This window comes from Delphinapterus leucas, chromosome 13, assembly GCF_059928025.1.
Source record: "Delphinapterus leucas isolate spDelLeu-1000000601 "Yukka" chromosome 13, BTC_Dleu_Yukka2, whole genome shotgun sequence".
NCBI classification, from domain to species: domain Eukaryota; kingdom Metazoa; phylum Chordata; class Mammalia; order Artiodactyla; family Monodontidae; genus Delphinapterus; species Delphinapterus leucas.
Window position 1 is genome coordinate 90,661,810 of NC_143141.1, and position 18,875 is coordinate 90,680,684.

Here is an 18,875-nt window from a genome sequence, read left to right on the forward strand (position 1 = left end):
AAATCCCCAGCACAGAGAAGTGTCAATTGTAAACCGCTGGTTCAATTATTCGTGGCTAAAATGAATGTCCCACCAACGACTACATCAGTCTATCATTTGTGGGGGGGGGGGGGGAGAAAAAAAGGTAAACAATTCCAGAAATCCAGTTCTAATATTGAGAACCTTGTTAACACCCTCAGCACTTTCTCCTCCCAAGCGGTGTTCTACTGAAATCTGATGGTTCCTAGAAAGGAAAACAGCCACAGGAAAAAAATCTGTCCGTCTACTGCCAAAGCTGGCTGGCTTAGCATCGCAGGGGTGGGGTCTGGGGTGGAGGCTCGCGGCGACGAGGAGCGAGGCTGCGGGAGGCCGAGCTGGGAGAGCAGGGGCCAAAGAGGCAGGGGAGAGGGGGAGCGAGGCCCGAAGGGCGCCGGGGACCCTCTGGCCTAACAGCTAGCGGTGGTGTGTGGCCGCTTCCCTTTGGTCTTGCCAAACCTCGGCAGAAATGGAGACCAAACCTTGGTAAATCAATTCAGTAGGTTACGAAGAGAGTCGTGATGATTTTGCACCGAGTTTTTCAATTAGCCACGGCAAGCGCCTGCGCTCGGAGAGGCAGAGCTGGAGGGCTGGCTCTCGGGGCCCTGCGCTGCCTCCCCGCAGCCTCCCTGCCTCCCTCGGCGCGGCCCCCAGGGCAAAGAGGGGCGGAAGGCACGGAAAGGGAGCCAGAGCCAGGGGCGCGCCAGCCGGGGCCCGGAGATACAGGCCGGGTCTGGGAAAACGAGAGTGGGGGGAGAAGCGGGTGGACTGGCCAGGCAAACAGTCCCCAGCGAGCCCCAAGGCGGCAGCTACAGGAGGAGAACAACCAAGAAGCCGAACCACCTTCCCCGAGGCGCCCTCCGCCCCGGGCACGTTCCAGGGCGGCCCTCGAGCCGGCGCGCAGCGAGGGAGCCGGGGACCCGGGTTGGCTTTCTCGCTCCCGCCCCGCAGCCCGGCGGCTCTCCTCCCCACCCGGCGGCTTCGGGGCATCGGAGCGGCTGTCCCCGCGTGCCTCCAGGCCCCAGGGCGCGGTGCGCCGAGGCGCACGCGGCGGCCGGGCGGGAAGACCCAGGCGCCCGGGACTCGGGCTCTGTCCCGTGTCCCCGGCCGCCACGCAGGCGCCCTCGGCGCCCCACCCCCGGCCCATTCCAGCGGCTCTGCGCGCACAGACACCCCAGCGGCCGCGGCTCCGGTCGCAGAGGGCCTGGCCGTGCCACGTTCCTCCGCCGCCCTGGGCCAACCCTCTGCGCCCTCCTTCCCCAGCCTTGGACCCGCCGCGCCCCGCGCTCCCGCCGACAAGGGGGCGCCGGAAAGAGACGGACACCGACCACCTCTCCCCTGCGTCGGTCACCGCTCGAGGTCAAGAACGGTAGCGGCGCCTCCCACCAGCGTCTACCTCTGCGCACAGGCGGAGATGTAGCGTCAAAAAAAAAAAAATTCAAAACTGGAAACGGCTGTCCCCACCCTCTAAGGAGGGAGAGCGGCAGGGATCCAAGCGTTCTCAGCGCTGGCCACCCACGGGCGGCTGTCACCGCGACGCGCAGCGCCGACGCGGCCCCTCGCAGAGAACGCAGTCCCCCGCAGAGAACGCAGTCCCCCGCGGGCGCAGGACGCCGACCGCGCGCTGGCACCGCGGTCCTCGCCCAGCCCGCCCCGCCCGGCCCGCTCCCCGCGCCTGCCCGCGCCGCCCGCCCGCGGCCCGGATGGGTAGGGAGAGGAGGGCGGCAGCCAGGGAGGAGGAGGAGGTGAGAAAGGAAATGGGGGTGGGGTGGGGAGGAAAGGGCAGGCGGAGAGAAAGCGTCCCCGGATTTTCCTAACCGGCCACCGAGTAAGAGAAAAAAGAAATCGGCCTGCCCATTGACCACTTTCAGTCTAAGCCCCCGAGTGTGGGGTCCTCTTCTGCCACCTCCCACCTGAGCACACACCGGCCTTGTCTCTGTGCTGCGACTACAGAACGGCCAGGATGAGTTCCATAGAGACTATGGGCGATGCGAGTTTCTATCAGGTCCAGCTGATTTATTAAAATTGTCAAGATACAGACTTCCAGCACCAAAAAAGAAAAAAAAAAAAAAAAGAAAAAAAAAACAGGCAATGATGTCGACAGTGCATTGAGTCTGCTTTGCCACCATTTGCTACAAAATATGCAGATGGTCTGTACTTTATTTAGATTATATTGCACAAAATGAGAAACTTTTTAAACTATGTGCCTTTTTTTCTTTTTGCTAAAAATCGAGAATCCAGTTTCAAACCTTCCATCTGGGGCCCCATCCACATATCACAGCGTATGAGATACATAAAGTCCTACTATAGTACAGTACATATACAATCTTTAAACTAAGATAACAGCTCTGAGGTCTATATCACCATTTTCAATAAATCTTTACCTACAAATATTGAACAAATCTCTACTATAGCTGTACAAAAAAAAGTTTGCTTTTTTTTAAACCACAAGGCCTTTAGATGCAAGGATTATTTTAAAATTTTAATCCTTTTTAAACCAGGACGTAACGTACCAACATACTTGCATGCTAAAAAAAACAGAGGAAAAAAAGAAATCAAAAGGGAAGAAGTGCCTGAAAGTCTTACTGAAAAAACACAGCAAGAATGTTCCCTTTTCACTGTACAAAAATACGCCTGAAAATATATTAATTTTTAAAAAAGACTGAGGTCTGTTATGTATCAAAAATGTTTCAATACCTTTTGTACTGAGGTCTAGGCTGTCTGGTATTCAATCAAGGAGGTATAGGGAACAAGTTACAAAAAAAAAGTTGGCAAGTAGAAATCACATTTGTAAAACCATAAACAATTTGATCTGAAAAGTAAACTCTGATCTTAAGTCAGTTCACAGTTTTTTTTTTCTTTTTTTTTTTTTGTAAGCGTTTGTACAGTCTGCATTTTTTCAAGCTCCCTGCAGTTTTGTTAAGAATCGGATGCATAGAAGACATCAGTTTTCTCCCTCCAAAAAAATAAAATAAAATAAAAAATTTGCCATGGTCCCTTTTTTTGTGTTTAAAAAAAAAAAAAAACACCAGTTCTTTAAGATCTCTTAAGGAAAAAAAAAAAAAAAAACACATCTCCAACCAACTCCCTAGCGTTAACAGTCGCGCTGCCAAAGGGTCCTCCGCAGGCGTCTTCCAGACTTCAAAGCCCGACCAGCTTCACACAGCGCCTTCCGGAGAGGGTCCTCCCTCCCCTCCCCCGCCCCGCCCCTCCGCCTTTGTTGCAATCGCGAATTTCAGAAAAAAAGAAATAGTAATTACAAAAACACATTTGAGGGGGAAAAAATCACAACTCCAGACTAGGTATGCAACTACCTTGAGACACGATCAAGGAAGGGAGGGGGGACAAAAAAAGGACAGGAAAAATGTTTCAAAACTACTCATTTCACTTTAACTCCACCAAAATTTTCATCATCTTTTCCAATTTCTTTGTGTCACGACATCATATCAATACCAGCATCTTCTTCTCTCCCCTCCACCCTACCGCCACCACCATCGACACCTCCTCCCACCCCCCCGCCCTCCTCCTCACGACCACCACGACCTCCTCCCAAGGAACCCTGCTCTGCACCCGCCGAGAGAAAGAGCGAGAAGCGGGCGCCCCTCTCAATACGTGAACACCAGGTCGGAGAAGTTCGCCTCCAGCCAGTCCCCCGCGATCATCTCGCTCAGCTCGGGCGTGCAGTAATCGGGGAACTCGAAGTGGGAGCCCAGGCTGCCCTCGCTGAACGAATCCAAATCCTTATCCACCAGAGACAGGGACAGGTTCCCGGACGCCGCGCCGCCCCCCAGCTGCTGCTCGCTGGCGCTGTGCGCGCTCTGGGAGAAATTCAAGCTCAGGTCGAACATCAGGTCGTCGGCGTCCTCGCCGCCGCTGCTGCTGCTGCTGCTGCCGCTGCTGCTGCTGGACGAGGAGGACGAGGACGAGGACGAGGACGAGGAGGTGGAGACGGAGCGCGAGGACGCGGGCGATAGCGCGGGCTGCGCCAGCGGCGGCGGGTGCTGCTTGGTGATGTTCTTGAAGCTGTAGTAGAGGCGGCTGCCGCCCCCGGCGCCCGCGGTCGCGCCGGCCCGCACCTCGTCGTAGAGGCTCGCGCCCTCGGGGGACTCGGCCGCGCTACTCAGCGTGGGGCTGGCGGGCACTTTGGCGACGTTGTAGCGTCTCAGCAGCTGCGGCGGCTGCTGCCCGGGCGGCTGCAGGAGCTGCGGGTGCGGCGGCTCCTCGTCCTCGTCGTCCGCCTCCTGCTTGATCCGCAGCTGCAGCTCGTCGTCGTCCTCGTCGTCCTCGTCATCCTCGTCCAGGAACACGCACTTGACCGTCTTGCCCGCGCCGCCGCCGCCCGCGCCGCTCCCGCGCAGGCTGCCGAGCACGTAGTCGTCGCCCGCGCCGCCGTAGTCCCCGGGCTGGGCAGCCTTGCCCGCGCCGGCCTTGGCGCCGCCGGCCGCGGGGGCCGTAGGGGCCTTGAGCTTGCCGCATTTCTTGCTCGAGCCCTTGGAGGTCTTGGCGCCGCCCGCGCCGCCGCCCGTGCCGCCGCCGCCGCCCGCCGCGCTCTTCTCGGGGCTCTGGCTGGCGCTGGGCTTGGCCGAGGGGTCCATTTTGGGCTTTTTCCGGGGCCGGTACTTGTAGTCGGGGTAGTCGGCCATGTGCTTGAGCCGCAGCCGCTCCGCCTCCCGGATGAACGGGATCTTCTCGCTGTCCTTCAGCATTTTCCACCGCTTCCCCAGCCTCTTGGAGATCTCGGCGTTATGCATGTCCGGAGACTGCTCCATGATCTTCCTGCGCTCGATCTTGGACCACACCATGAACGCGTTCATCGGCCTCTTGATGTGGCCCGACGCCGTTTTGCACCAGTCCGGGTCGCTCTCGTCCAGGGCCACCGGGCTGCAAGCCATGAATTCGCCCTCCTCCGTGTCCAGCGCCTCCCGGGGCAGGTTGCTCTCCGCTTCCAAGCTCTCGGCCTGCTGCACCATGATCCGCTGCGGGGCTGGGCGCTCCAACCCGGGCCGCTCGGTCTCGTGCGGAGCTCCCCCTCCCCCTCTCGCCCCTCCACCTTCCCGGGCAACTTGCAAAGTCCTCGGCACCCCGCGTCCGCGGCTCCCCCCCTCCCCCCCGCCCCCCCTTCCAGGCTGCACACGGCGGCTTCGGCGGCTTCGGCGGCGACGGCCGCCCGCTCGCGGGGAGCTGCGGCCGCGACGGGAGAGGCGGCGGCGGCGGCGGCGGCGGTCGAAGCAGCCCGGGACCCCTCTCTCCGGCTCGTGGCTCCCGCCGCGAGCGCCGGACCCCGAGCACTCCCAGGCGCGCGCGCTCCTTCTGCAAAAAGTTGAGGGCTCTCTCCCAACTAGTTATCAGGGTGTCATATGGGTGACATCACTCCCCGGGCCAGCCAATGGCTGGGGGCCGGCTCCGCCCATCTGCCTTTATTAACTCCGCGGCCCCTCCCCCTCCCCCGCCCTCCGGGCTGCTTTGCAAAGATGGGGGGTGGGGGAGGAGGAGGCCTGTCTGGAAATATGTTATTTTTAAAAAATCCGCGTGTGTGCACAGATGCGCCTCTCCCCAGAATGCTCCGGAGCCGCACACGGCCCCGCGGCGGGCCGGCGCTCCCGGGGCGAACCGGGTTAGTCCCGGCGTCGGAGCGAACCGAGGACCAGGTCCCCGGAGAGGCCCGGCGCCCTTTTGTGCCGGGTCCGGCCGGGGGAGGCCGGTCAGAGTGAGCAGACGAGGCGCGCGCTCGCTCGCCGCGGGCGCCCGCTCGGGCACGCGCACAGCCCGAGACGGCGGGTGCGGCCCGGCCCGCCCGGTGGGCGCAGCTGCTCCCCGGCGCGCCTCCGGGGGCTCGGCCGCTCCCCGGCGCCGCGCGCCCTCAGAGTCCGCCCGCGGCTCCCGCCGCACCCCGGCCGACGGAAGGTGGCGCTTTAACACAACAACCTTCCCGGGGCACGTGGGCTCTCTCCTCCTTTTCCCTTTCTCCTTTTCTCTAAAGCAGAGACATCCGTTTAAAGCCCGAGAGGCTGGATTCCCCCTCCTCCGTTTGCGTTTTCCGTTTTGTCCTTTTTCCTCGTCTGTTCTTCCTCCTCCGCGGTGTTTGGAGACGCCGCGGTGCGGGTTTGGCGGCGCCGGGCCCCCGCGCGCCCCGCCCCGGGCGGGGGCCGGAGTAACGGTCCTTGGGGCTCCGCGGGGGCCGGGTCCTCGCCTTCGATCCGGCCACTCCCCGGGTCCGGGACCCTAGAGCTTCGGCACAGCCCCGCCCCTGCGTCGCTCGTCCCCCCTCCCCTCTCCCGCTCCTTCCTCGTCCCCTCCCCCAAGACCCCCTCCCCCTCCTTCCCAGTTCTCCCCTTCCTCTTTGTCCCCTCCCCCTGTCTCGGTCACCAGCGCCCTCCAGAGCAGCCTCGTCCTGAAATCTCGCCCCGAGCTAGCACGCCTTATGGGTCCCTCGCTATTGTAGCTGAACAACCCAGACCAAAGAGAAAACCAGGAGCACCCCAAGTTTCCAGTCGAAATATTCCCTATGTCTGTGGCAAGGTGGGACCGACTGCCCGTAGAACAGAGACACGGTGAGCAGGCTAGCTGATGTCAAGCCCGTGCCCCGTCCGTCTCACTCTGATTATTTCCAAACGCGTTTTTCTTTGTGCGTCCCTGTTACCCGTCTGTGGATATTATGGGGGCAATTTAGAGAAAACCGCCGCTTCCTATGCATTCTCTGTTGTCATCATCACCGTCTTCACACCCTCCGGCGTTGGGGAGCTGGCAACTTTGAGTAGTTCCTAAGATGCTGCCCTGAGAATTTCACAAGAAATGTCAGCTGCTCAGGACTAGTGAAATTAGCCAAACCTGCTTCCTTTCAGGTGCTCTCTCTGTGAAAAAAATACTGCATTACCTAAGCATTGCAGTTTTTCTGACGTCTTTAATGACACAAAATGGTACCATGTTTTCACAGATCCGTATTATTATTATTTTTTTAATCTTCATGGCCATACCCTCCCCCACCTACGTTCATCCTAAAGAAAAAACACTGCATCAAATACTTGTACTCAGGCCAATAAGGCAGGCGGTTTGTTTTTTTAAGGGCCAGAGGAACCGTAAGAATTTTCAGTTGTTCTTAGGGGGTAACCTGAAATCTGGAGACGTATGAAACCCAAGGCAGTGTGTGGAAATTCATCTTCTCCCCTCAAGGCCAGCCCTGCATCTTGTTTTTCTCCTGCCTCACAGGCTTCCCAGCTCTTCCAGCCGTTGGGAACACCACAGGAGGGTAGGGATGGCCTGGGTAGTGACCCTACCCGTGCTGCACCCCACACTCCGGCTAGAGGGCTTGAAATAATTTAGCTCAGTTGCAATATTTTCACGCAAACTACGAGGGTGCCTAGCATTTTAGACTCTGAAAGAGGATGCATTTGAAAATCTTTGGCGAATTCAGTATTTATGCGCCTTCACTCGACAGCAAAATTCAGGTTTAACTTCTTACTTATTTAATATTTGATGCAAACACATTTAGATCTTTTAGTTTTCCTTTTCTCTTGACCTTTGTTGCAGAGAGTCCAAAATATAGTCTTTGGAATACATAAGTAAGCCACATTCCTATTTTTCTTAAAGCATCTATTTTTTTTTTCAACTTTGTTTTTAGAAATTAGGTTTAACCTCAGAATGAGAATTATGTGAGGGCTGAAAAATAATGGGCTTTATTCTTAACAGTGCTGGGATCTTCTTAGAGGAAGTATAAGGTAAAATTTACTCTTTCAAATAAGAAGTGTAATTTCTGTTCAAAGAAAGATGGCCATTTGTTAGGGAAGTTAAAGGTGGAGGAAGGAGGTTGTTTATTAGTCGGAGAGGACCGGAAATGATGAGAAGAGGTGAGTGGGTGAGGGTAAACCCTGTGATGTGATGAGTCTTTCAATAAACAGAGACTGGAGGGGGGAAAGCAGGCATTGCCGGTGTGCCCAGGAATGTGGTAGAGCGGATTTCTCCCTCTGTGCCATGGGCAAAAGGTAAAACACAATTTTCAGGAGGGATTAACCGGATTGCTATTGTGTATCATGTATCCACCCCACAAATTTAATGTTAGCTCATTTAGTGAGGGGACTAAGAGTGAGGAAAGAAAAAGAAAACTAAATAACTCCTCTCTATACTTTTTTTTTTTTTGGTTTCCTAAGGAAAAATGTTTTAAGTAGTATAACATTTAAAAAAAAAAAGAAAAAAAAAGAAATGGGCACGTGTTTGAGACCTGCACGTTTCTTACAGGAAGAGTATTTATGTGTGGGAAACACATGTTTTCAACACCAGCAGTAACCAACTATTTAAAAGAATTTTAGGCTAACAAAAAATGCGGGCTTCTCTAATGATACACCTCTTGGAAGTCTAATTTGGTAAAACAGAAATGTATCTGCTATTTTTTAAACCACTGAATGTACATCAGGATTAGACACATCTTCCATCTTTTAATAGTGAATATACATGTTCTATTTGTGTGTATATCCACCTATGTACTTGTTTAGAAGCAAGATATGCAATCTTCTTACTAACAATAAACACTGTTGGATATATAATTAATGTTCAGAGTCTTAAGATTTACTTTGGATTATCAGAGCTACAAAAGACTATTTTATGGTTATTATTATCTTTTTAACAATTGCATCTTTAGCAAAAAAAAATTATAAGGACTGTTATATAAGACGGTAAGATATTCTACAAAATCTCTCAAAATTACAAAAACGCAATTAGAACAAATATGAAATGTACCTTTTTCCTTTGAAGAAGAAACATTTTGCTAAGTAAATAATACACTAAAAATATCACTGGGTGAATATCTGACTCACTGAATGGAACATGCCATTTTTAGAAGTATTCTGACTCCATGCGTGTCCCCATTGCTGAAAGGATGCCGTGCAAGGCAGCTCTTCCTTTTTCTTCTCCTTGGACCTACTCTCCCAAGGTGAGTTCTCAGCTCTTTGGCATTCAGCTATATCAGACCTCAATCCTGAGTTTGGACCTGAATATCTTCCATCTACGGGACCTCCCCCTTTCATGTCCCTCCGACACGGTAGTGGGTATAAACTGAACTCTACCTATTTTCTAGGCACACACACACACACACACACACACACGCACACACACACGCACACACACACACACACACGCACGCACACACACACTGCCCTTCACTGCTACTCTTCATATATTTCCTACCTTGGTGAAACTTACCAAAGCATACATGTTCGCTAAAATAGAATGTGGACACCATCTCAGAGTCATTACCCCAGACACATATACTTAAACACTGAAGTTTTCATAAGGTGAATATTTCTGTCTCAAAGAATTCCGCAAGGTCAGCATGATCAGACACCTGCCTAACTCTCCAAATCCCGGCTTGCCCCAGTCTTCTCATGAGGCACTGCCTTTTGCATTTATTCTACCCACCTGGAGCTTTCCTTTCACCAGACCTTTGCATTTAGAGCCCATTCACTGCATTCAGACCTCAGGTGCAATGCCCCTCTCCCAACAAAGCAGGCTGCCAAGGACTGTCAATACCTTGCTTGGTCCATCACATGTCCGAAGCTAAAATAATCTTCTTGGAATCTCACTTGTTTATTCTCTGAATCACCCAGTCGGAGAGTATGCTCCATTAAAGAACGAGCAGTAGGGCAGTATGGCACAGGGCAGGAACTCTTACAGTACACACCCTACAGAAACCAAAGTGTCACAAATTAATATCTCTCCTTATTAAGTAAAATTGTTGGCTAAAACCCACTGAATTCACCTATTAAGGAAGTGCTATTGTAGTTTGTTAAACACTGACTTAGGGTTTGAGAGCTAAAACTCGGAATATTCTACCTTGGATTGAAAATTCTGGTTCTGGTGTCTTTTTTTTTTTAATTGGGGACCTTATGTACTCTTCGAATTTTATTTAATAATAACAAAAGCATTACACAAACTGCCTCTGAATTTAATGTCTTGTCTTTTTTATTAGTAATATGACTGTGTATTCTTTTTTAAATAAATAGACTTATTTTTAGGAGTAGTTTTAAGTTCACAGCAAAATTGAGTGGAAAGTACAGAGAATTCCCATATGTCCCCTGTCCTCACACGTGCACAGCCTCCCCTCTATGGACATCCCCGCCCCCTGGAGTGGTCCATTTCTTAAAAGTGATGAACCTGTATTGACACATCATAATCACCCAAAGTCCATAGTTTGTTTACATTAGGGTCCACTCTTGGTGGTGTACATTCTCTAGGTTTTGACAAAAGCATAATGACATGTATCCATCATCATAGCATCACATGGAATAATTTCATTGCCCTAAATATATCCTTTGTGCTCTCCCACAAAAATCATCCCCCCCTCCTCCCTCCAACCCCTGGCAACTGCTGCCTTTTTTATTGTCTCCATAGTTTTTGATTTTTCCAGAATGTCTTATAGTTGGAGTCATATAATATGTAGCCTTTTCCTACTGGCTTCTTTCACTTAGTAATATGCATAGAAAGTTCCTCTATGTCTTTCCATGGCTTGATAGCTTCTTCTTTTTCAGCAGTGAATAATATTCCCCTGCATGGATATACCTCAGTGTAATTTATTCATTCATCTACTCAAGGACACCTTGGTTGCTTCCAAGTTTTGGCAATTAGGAATAAAGCTGATATAAACGTTCATGGCGGAGGGTTGTGTTGGCATAAGTTTTTTATTCTTTTGGGTAAATGCTGAGGATCATGGCTGGATCATATGGTAAGAATATGTTTAATTCTGGACGACATTGCCAAACTGTCTTCCAAAGTGACTGCACCGTTTTGCATTCCCATGAGCAATGAGTGAGAGTTCCTTTTGCTCCACAACCTCACCAGCATTTGGTGTTGTCGGTGTTTGGGATTTTAGTCCTTCTAATAGATGTGTGGTGGTATCTCGTCACTGTTTTAATTTGCGTTTCCCTGGTGACGTATGATATGGAGCATATTTTCATGTGCTTCGTTGCCTTCAGTATGTCTTCTTTGATGAGATGTCTGTTCGGGCCTTGTACCCATTTTTGAATCAAGTTGTTCATTTTCTTACTGTGGAGTTTTAAGAATTCTTTGTGTATTTTGGACAACAGTCCTTTATCAGATGTGTCTTTTACAGATATTTTCACCCAGTCTGTGGCTCGTCTTCTCATTCACTTGAGAGACACCAAACCCCTGGCCTCCCTGTTCCCACACTGCCACCAGACTCTTCCGTCCGGCATGAAACTTGGACACAGGGCTCTCCAAATTCATGTTCAGTGAAGCCCTTCACCCTTGAACAAAACCCACTCCCCTTTGCAATTTGAGTAAGGGCATGTGTGTTTTCTCTTTCTGCCTCTCCAGCTTCATCTGTTTCACAATTAACAAAATCACAGAGGAGCGCTAGGGCAGCCAGCACAGGGCAGTGCCTTCCAAGCATATATCTGGACGGTGACCTGCCATACGAAATACATTTTACACCACAACCTGGCACACACACCCTCTGCACAAATACAAGTGAAGCTAACTACGGGGTGAATGTTTGTGGTTCCAGATAAAGCATTTTCACATATTCACACTGGTCCTAGTAACCAGCCATTTGCTAGAACTTGATTTCTTTTGCAATTTAAACAAACTTTACTTCCATTAAAAATATATTACTCCAACTTTTTTTTTTCTTTTTTTTTTTGAGAACCTGCTCTGGAAAAGGCATTCAACTGGGCACCCCAGGGATTTTATATATATATATATATATATATATATATATATATATATATATATATATGGTGAATAACTGTTTCCTCAAAGCATGTGTTTTTAGTGTCAACAAAGCTGCCCTCTTACACTGCCGGCTCCCAGGGGCTGTCCTTCTCCAGCAGCCGGCATGTTGCTCCGGGAAAGGAAAGACAGAAAATGGGGGCAGGGAGGATGGCTTCTGCACATGATGCTAATCCTTTCCCATCTGAACAAAAGAGAGACACAAGCGCTGCAAACATGCCTGAGTGCACTGCCTAGAGTTGCTGTCTGTAAGGGAAGGAGAGAAGACAATTGTCTGCCCTCCCCAGGATGGAGAAGCCTATTCTCCTAGACTGACTTCACTCCGTTTTGTATCAACATCCTTGTCTTACATACCGAAGAAGACAATGTGTATGGGTGTGTGTGTGTGTGTGTGTGTGTGTGTGTGTGTTTATAGGAGTGTAAAATAAAAAGGAATGGATAGACAATTTTGAAAGTACAATTTTAAAATCCACCAAATCTGGTTTCTTCACACATGGCTACTATCTTGGTTGTTGTGTCTTAATCTCATCTTAGATAAAACATCCACGTCCAGAGCTATGACTGTGTCATTATTTTTGGTGATGTCTCCCAAGAGAGGCACAAGAGAACTAGTGACTGTCTTTCAGGTGAGCATCCTGTCTATTTCTGGGATGCAGCTGGCATAGCTGCGGGAGGGAGATGGCTATAGAGGGGCCTGACCAGGAAGGTGAGATCATCAGTTATGTCAGATGCAACACCTCTGTTCTCCCCGCTAGATGTGATGAGGTAAAGTCCTAGCAATGACTTTTTCTGACTAAGCAACTTAGCTGTGGCCTGTGCTACATCCCTCCTCTCCCCATGAGTCCTGTAATCAACTAAGCCTTTCCTTAATTGACTCCTGAACTCAGGTGTCTACTGCTGTTTTCTTTTCTGGCCCTTGCTGAATCAATCACTCTCTCTGTCTCACCGTCTCTCCGGGCGCTGGTTCTCTTTCGCTCTCTCTCTCTCTCTCTCAATCTCTCTCATCTTTTTTTCTTTGGTATAGCTGAGATTCTTTTTTTTTTTTTTTTTTTGCCTTGAATTTTTGTATTATTCGTGTTATCCCCATGCTATAGGCCGAGCTGCGTGCAGTACAAATAATTATTAAATTCTAAGTAATCATAGCACAAACAAGAAATGGAGTGAGATAAAGCAAACCTGTCAAGAGGATGGCTTTTGTCACTCTCCTTGAAGAGGGCATTCATGAACCTACCTACCTGTGGTCTCCATCAGAGTAGCTGTTAGCTGTTGTGCAAAAGTAGAATAAAGAGCGTCTCCTGCCAGAGGTGGCGGAGGATGGGCAGCAAGAGGCCTCTCGTGTACACCTGTGCAGACAGCAGAGCGAGAAGGCTGCATCCCGTGTCGGGAGGACCTGCCTCTCCGTGGCTAACAGTAACGAGCTGTGTAACCTCTGTGCCGATGGGTAACCACTTTGGGTGTTTTTTCTTCACGTCCAGGACAAGTTCAGACCAGATGGCTTCCAAGGTCTTGTCTGCTTCTTACCACTTTCTAATGTTTACATGACTAAACTCATCATTCTTGCAGAAATCATAAACTGAGGGACGTCATTTTGGTTTCATTCTCTTAAATCATACTTCTGGCATCTACAGATTCGTTATATTTTAAATATGTTCACTTCATAGTGACTCCAGTACTTTAGGGCAGTTACTGTTTTCTCTTTTTCACTTAAAGGAAGCACATACAGGCACACCTCGTTCTATTGTGCTTCACGGATACTGCGTCTTTTACAAATTGAAGTTTCACGGCAACCCTGCATGGAGCAAGTCTATCAGTGCCATTTTCCCAACGGCAGTATTTTTAAATTAAGGTCCGCACATTGTTTTTTTAGATATAATGCTATTGCACACTTAATCGACTACAATATAGTGTAAGCATAAGTTTTTTTATCAATTTTTACTTGCTTTATTTTTTTTTTTTTAAATATGGGATATACATATAGTGGAGAAACTATCCAGCCAATAAAGATAATGTAGATATACATTTATTGACATGGAAAACTGTCAGTGTAAATAAATACATTCATGTATACATATATACTTGCACATCTGTACACATATAAAGGGGAAAAAACTCTAGCAATGAAAAAATGTGTAATATATATTTTTTAATTTTTAATTTAATTTTTGTTTTATATTGGAGTGTAGTTGATTTACAATGTTGTGTTAGTGTCAGGTGTACGGCAAAGTGATTCAGTTATCCATGTACATATATCCATTCTTTTTTGCATTCTTTTCCCATATATGCTACCAAAGGGGAAAGATGTGGGGGGGGGATAAATTACAGGTTTGGGATTAACATCTACACACTACTATGTACAAAATAGTTAATTAACCAGGACCTACTGTACAGCAGAGGGAACTCTACTCTATATTCTGTAATAACCTGTAAACATAACTTTTATATGCACTGGGAAACCAAATAGTTGTGTGATTCTCTTCTTTGAGATATTTGCTTTATTCTGATGGTCTGGAAACAAACACACAATATCTTCGAGGTGTGCCTGTATTCACTGCAGAAATGTGGAATCAAAGAAAAGCAAGTACAGAAATCAGAGTTGCCTGCATATACCCAGGGCTAGCATTTTGGTGCCTCTCCTTCCGCCTCGATAATGTTCTCTCTACTTCCTTTAGTTTCTGTTCCTGAGGACTCTGCAGAGACCGCATCCTCCCTCTGCAGCCTGGCGCCCTTCTCTGTTGTAGGGATGCCCTCTCCTGACCCTGGGGCTCCTTCTCAGCTGCTGCTCTCCGCTGAGAAAACCCCATCACTCTCAAGAGTGAGCACAGCCCTCTATGACTGGGTCCTTCCGGGGCAGCCCCCATCCAGCCTCCTTCCTCCACGGCCCCTTGATTCATAGAAGCATCCAAAGCGCTTGCCCCACCAGATACTGGGAGACCACCAGTTCCGACACACCTCAGTCTCCCCTGAGCTCCCTCCCAGGATGGGGACCTCACGGGGTGGTGCTGGCCCGCCTTTGCTCTCAGACATGGTCCCCATAGATTGGCAAAGGGAAGAGGAAGGCCCTGTCTAGTTGGGCTAAGGACAGAGAATCCGGGCAAAGAGGATTCTTCTCAAACCTTAAAACTGAATGGAATCGGCCCTGCTGGGCTTTCGACTTGGTTGGAGCCCACGACCTCTATTTTCCTTCCGGTTTCTCCCATCTGGAATGGAGATGTCTATTCTATGCCGGTCCCATCACTGTATTTTGGAAGCAGATAACTTGTCTGCTGTCACAGGTTCACAGCTGGAAAGGAATTTGCCTCAGGATGAATCATACCTCCAGTGTCAACCATACCTGATTTACATGATATTTAGACGAGATTTGGAGCTTAGAGTTCATGCAAGAATGGGCTAAGATTTGGGGGGTGTTGAGATGGAATGAATGTATTTTGCACGTGAAAGGACATGAATTTTTAGCAGCCAGAGAATTGACGGTTAGGAGTTCAGTGTTGTTTCCCCAAAATTCATGTGTTGAGGTCCTAATCTTCAGGACCTCAGAATGTGACTATAATTAGAGATAGGGTGATCACAGGTGATCAAGTTAAAATGAGGCCATTAGGGTGGGCCCTAACCCAGTATGACTGGTGCTCATAGAAAAAGGGGAAACTTAGACACAGAGCCACACACAGAGGGAAGAAGATGTGAAGACACAGGAAGAAGACCACCATTTACAAGCCAGGGGAGAGGCTGGAACAGACCGCACCCCAGTCCTCAGAAGGAACCAACCCTGCCCACACCTTGACCTTGACCTTCCAGCCTGCAGAACTGGGAGTCCACACATGTCCATGGCTTTCAGCCACCCTGTGTATGTGGTGCTTTCTTAGGGCAACCCCAGGAAACTAAGACGGGGGGGGGGGACAGAAAAACCCAGAGCTCACTTCTGTTACATGTTCCATTGAAAGAATTTTCCCCTTTAGTGAATCTCTAGTAATTAACTTAAGTCAGTTTGGGACTGTAAACTGTGTTGCAGAGGTGATGGCTCCCGTTTTCTCCTCTGAGAACTGCAGGAAGGAAATACCGGTGAGACACAGCACGTTTTTAATCACACTTCCTGCCCATGCCTCAGCATGGCATGACCTCTGCCCTCAGCAGAATCGTTCTTTCATCATTGCCGGCCCTGTAGCACCTTGTGCACACTTTTATTACAGGATTTATCACATTTACACCCCAATCTTCCCTGTGACAATGGGCTCTGTAAGGGCAGAGACAAATCTATTCACTTGGCCACCAGGCTGCCTGTAGAGGACATGTGAGGGACCGACCGAGGTCTACCATAAAGGAAATCCTTCAGGGTTATTTATAAAAACCTGTTTCAGTGCTGAGATGCTGCTATACAATGAAGTTCCTCCATCCAGTTTCCCGGGTATATCTTGGAGACAGGAACAGCTGACAAATACAAGAATATTAATGAGCATTTCAGTTTAGAAATCTCACCATCATGGTGGGTGTTACAGGTAGAATAATACAAACAATACCAAGGCTCAAAGAGAAGGCTTTCCTATATGACCATAAGTTCCCTTAAAAGTGAGCCCATTTATTTCCCCTTGTGCGTTCCCTGAGGTTAACAAGACGCCTGCTGCAGAGTGAGGGTCAACATGCTCCCTTAAATGAACAAACAAGTAAAAGAGGAAGGAAACCCAGAGGTCACGGTGGCTTTGAGAGGGTGGCAAGAGAAAGAAAAAGAAAAACCAAGAACAAGAAAGGGGACACATGATCCCCCTTCTGTAGATCATTGTTTCTGCCTCACAGGGTGACCCTGCTCGCGGCCACTGCACCTGGCATTCATTCCAATGATATTCTTCACCTTGAACTTGTCTCTTACCTTCCCATCCATGCAGTTTGGTGCTGTCAATATCTTACCAGCATGTTAGTGAATTTGCTCTCTTAGTTCTTTGTGGTTGTTATTTTCCCCTCTTGCATGAACCTACAGGGGGTGGCCTAGAGGAAAATCCAGGGTCGCCCAAAGTGCACGGTGTTTAGACACATTTCTCGTGCATTTTCCAACAAAGTTTTCATGCAGAAACTTCAGCTCTTTGACTCTCTTTCCCTGAGGATGACTTTTCCAGGCAGATTTCTCCCTCTTTCATGAAACAAGATCCCTGGGGAAACTTGCAAGTTGTAAAGATCCATACAATCCATTTACGTATTACATGCCACTGTAGAATTTTCAAGTTCATTCTTGAACTTGAAAAGTGGGCCATTAGGGGACATCTCACAGAAGTGGGTGGACGTGCCCAGGATGAATCTGAAATAAGTCCAGCAAAGTACAAAGCCCTAATGCCCACCCATCCTCTCCCGCACTGTGCTCCATCAAGCCAGGGGACACAGAGACCACTGATCTGATTCAGGCTGGAATTATTAACTTACAGAGGTAATAGCGATAATTCCACAGTGTCTTGTCCTTCATTCCCCTCACTCCATTTCTTGGAGCAATGACATAGTTTATCCTGCGTCTTTGGTATTTTTCTCAGGACTTAGTTCTGTTATGTCTACACTGATGCCAGGCCTCTGTCTACCCTCTTATAAGCACAGAGCAAGGGGATAGTTAATAGTATTCCAGGCGAATACATGGCAGTATGAGTGAGATACTGCTGTGTGTATTTTTGGTTCTGGCAGTGAAGAATAGGATCTGAGGCATAAAAGGAAAGATATTTATAGTATTTCCTGGTCGTGCATTTACTTGCCCAGCTACCTCAGCTGTAGCTTGTTTATTGTGTTAATGCTAATTACAGCCATGTGACAAAATCCTATTACGCCCTGTACAAAACTGGTTATAGCTGTTCTATATGACATATTCAAGACCAGACGCACGATTGACATAAAAAGCCCTATTCCACAGACATAAATCAAGTCTAAGCTTGGCCATATTTTCCGTGAAATATGAGAATCATGCACGCTGCCCCCACTCCCCATACACACACACAACTGATCTGCCTTAAATCCAAAGACAATGTATGGTATCCAGGTTGCCTATTTAAGAAAGAAGCAGACTACATATTCCCTTTACAACAATATTCTTTATTAACTGGTTGGAACTACTGATTGCATATTTCAGCACTGCATGTTCTGCAGTGTCTAGAGGGGTCACTGTGTCTCTGGGTGTGATATCAATAGGATTACAGGCACATTTTCATGCACACCTCACGCTGAGTATGTAACACACACAATTTTGAATCACAAGTTCTGACTTTATGGCTTAGAATCTCCATTTACTAAATGATTCCACTTACCCTATCTGAACCTCAGTCTCCTCCTGGAGAAAATGGCTCAGTACCTCTGACCTATCTCTAAGGTTATTGAGAGGTTGAGAGGTACTTTCTGAAGCTCCTGTATGATTATAAAGCATTTTTACCAAAATGGGCCAAGACACTTGGGAAATTGAGATAGCAACCGGGAAAGAAGGCAACCACATCTTCTGGAGATGTGTTTATTCTGTGTTCGTCATGTAGGCATTGTTTGCCAGAATGTTCTCTGGATAGAAGGGATGGAAAGCAAAGAGAGCAACATTTAAATCCACCTCATTAGCATCACTTAGACAAAGTTTTCTCGCTGCTAGGTTAGGGGCCTAGTTGAAATTTAAGACATGGAATTTCAAGAGCCTGGAATCCGGTAGTCATCACTGCAAAGCTGCAGGGTCCTTGTCAAGCTGGGAAGAGCAGGGGTAGATGCAGTGTTGGCAGGGAACAGCAGGGCAGTGCTGAAGTTCAACTGCAATGGTGCACTTAAGCCAGGCCAACTTGGTTCTTCCTGTTGTTCATGCTATTTATGAACTTCTGCAATTCCAGCTCTATTAGGAGTTGACAGAATATAGGAGATCATCAATAAGTGGTAGAGTAAATTATAACATACCTTGATGCTGATTAATTTTGTCTCCAGGGTCTCAGAGTCGGAAGAGAAGCAGCATGATGCCAAGCTACACAGTAACCATCTCAATCTCAGAAAATACGAGTCTCTCCTTTTCCACCCACATATGAACTGAGAGAGTCCTACTGCAGAAAACGTTTTCCAGGCAGCACAGTCAGGATACTTGATTTGTTATGTTTTTTTCTGCCCATAAAGCATGTAACCATGTAAAGGCCAAACTAAAG

The 18,875-nt window shown here is 48.7% G+C and overlaps 1 protein-coding gene across 1 annotated transcript; it reads right to left on the reverse strand.

Annotated features, from left to right (window-relative positions):
* Positions 1-2,265: 2,265 nt before the first annotated feature.
* Positions 2,266-5,342, reverse strand: SOX11 (SRY-box transcription factor 11). The gene has a single exon (XM_022561470.3). The coding sequence runs from the start codon at positions 4,983-4,985 to the stop codon at positions 3,621-3,623; it is 1,365 nt and encodes a 454-aa protein (XP_022417178.1). The 5' UTR covers positions 4,986-5,342; the 3' UTR covers positions 2,266-3,620.
* Positions 5,343-18,875: the final 13,533 nt, after the last annotated feature.

Coding starts and splice junctions, on each gene's coding strand:
- SOX11 (XM_022561470.3), bottom strand. CDS start 4,985: ATGGTGCAGCAGGCCGAGAGCTTGGAAGCGGAGAGCAACCTGCCCCGG.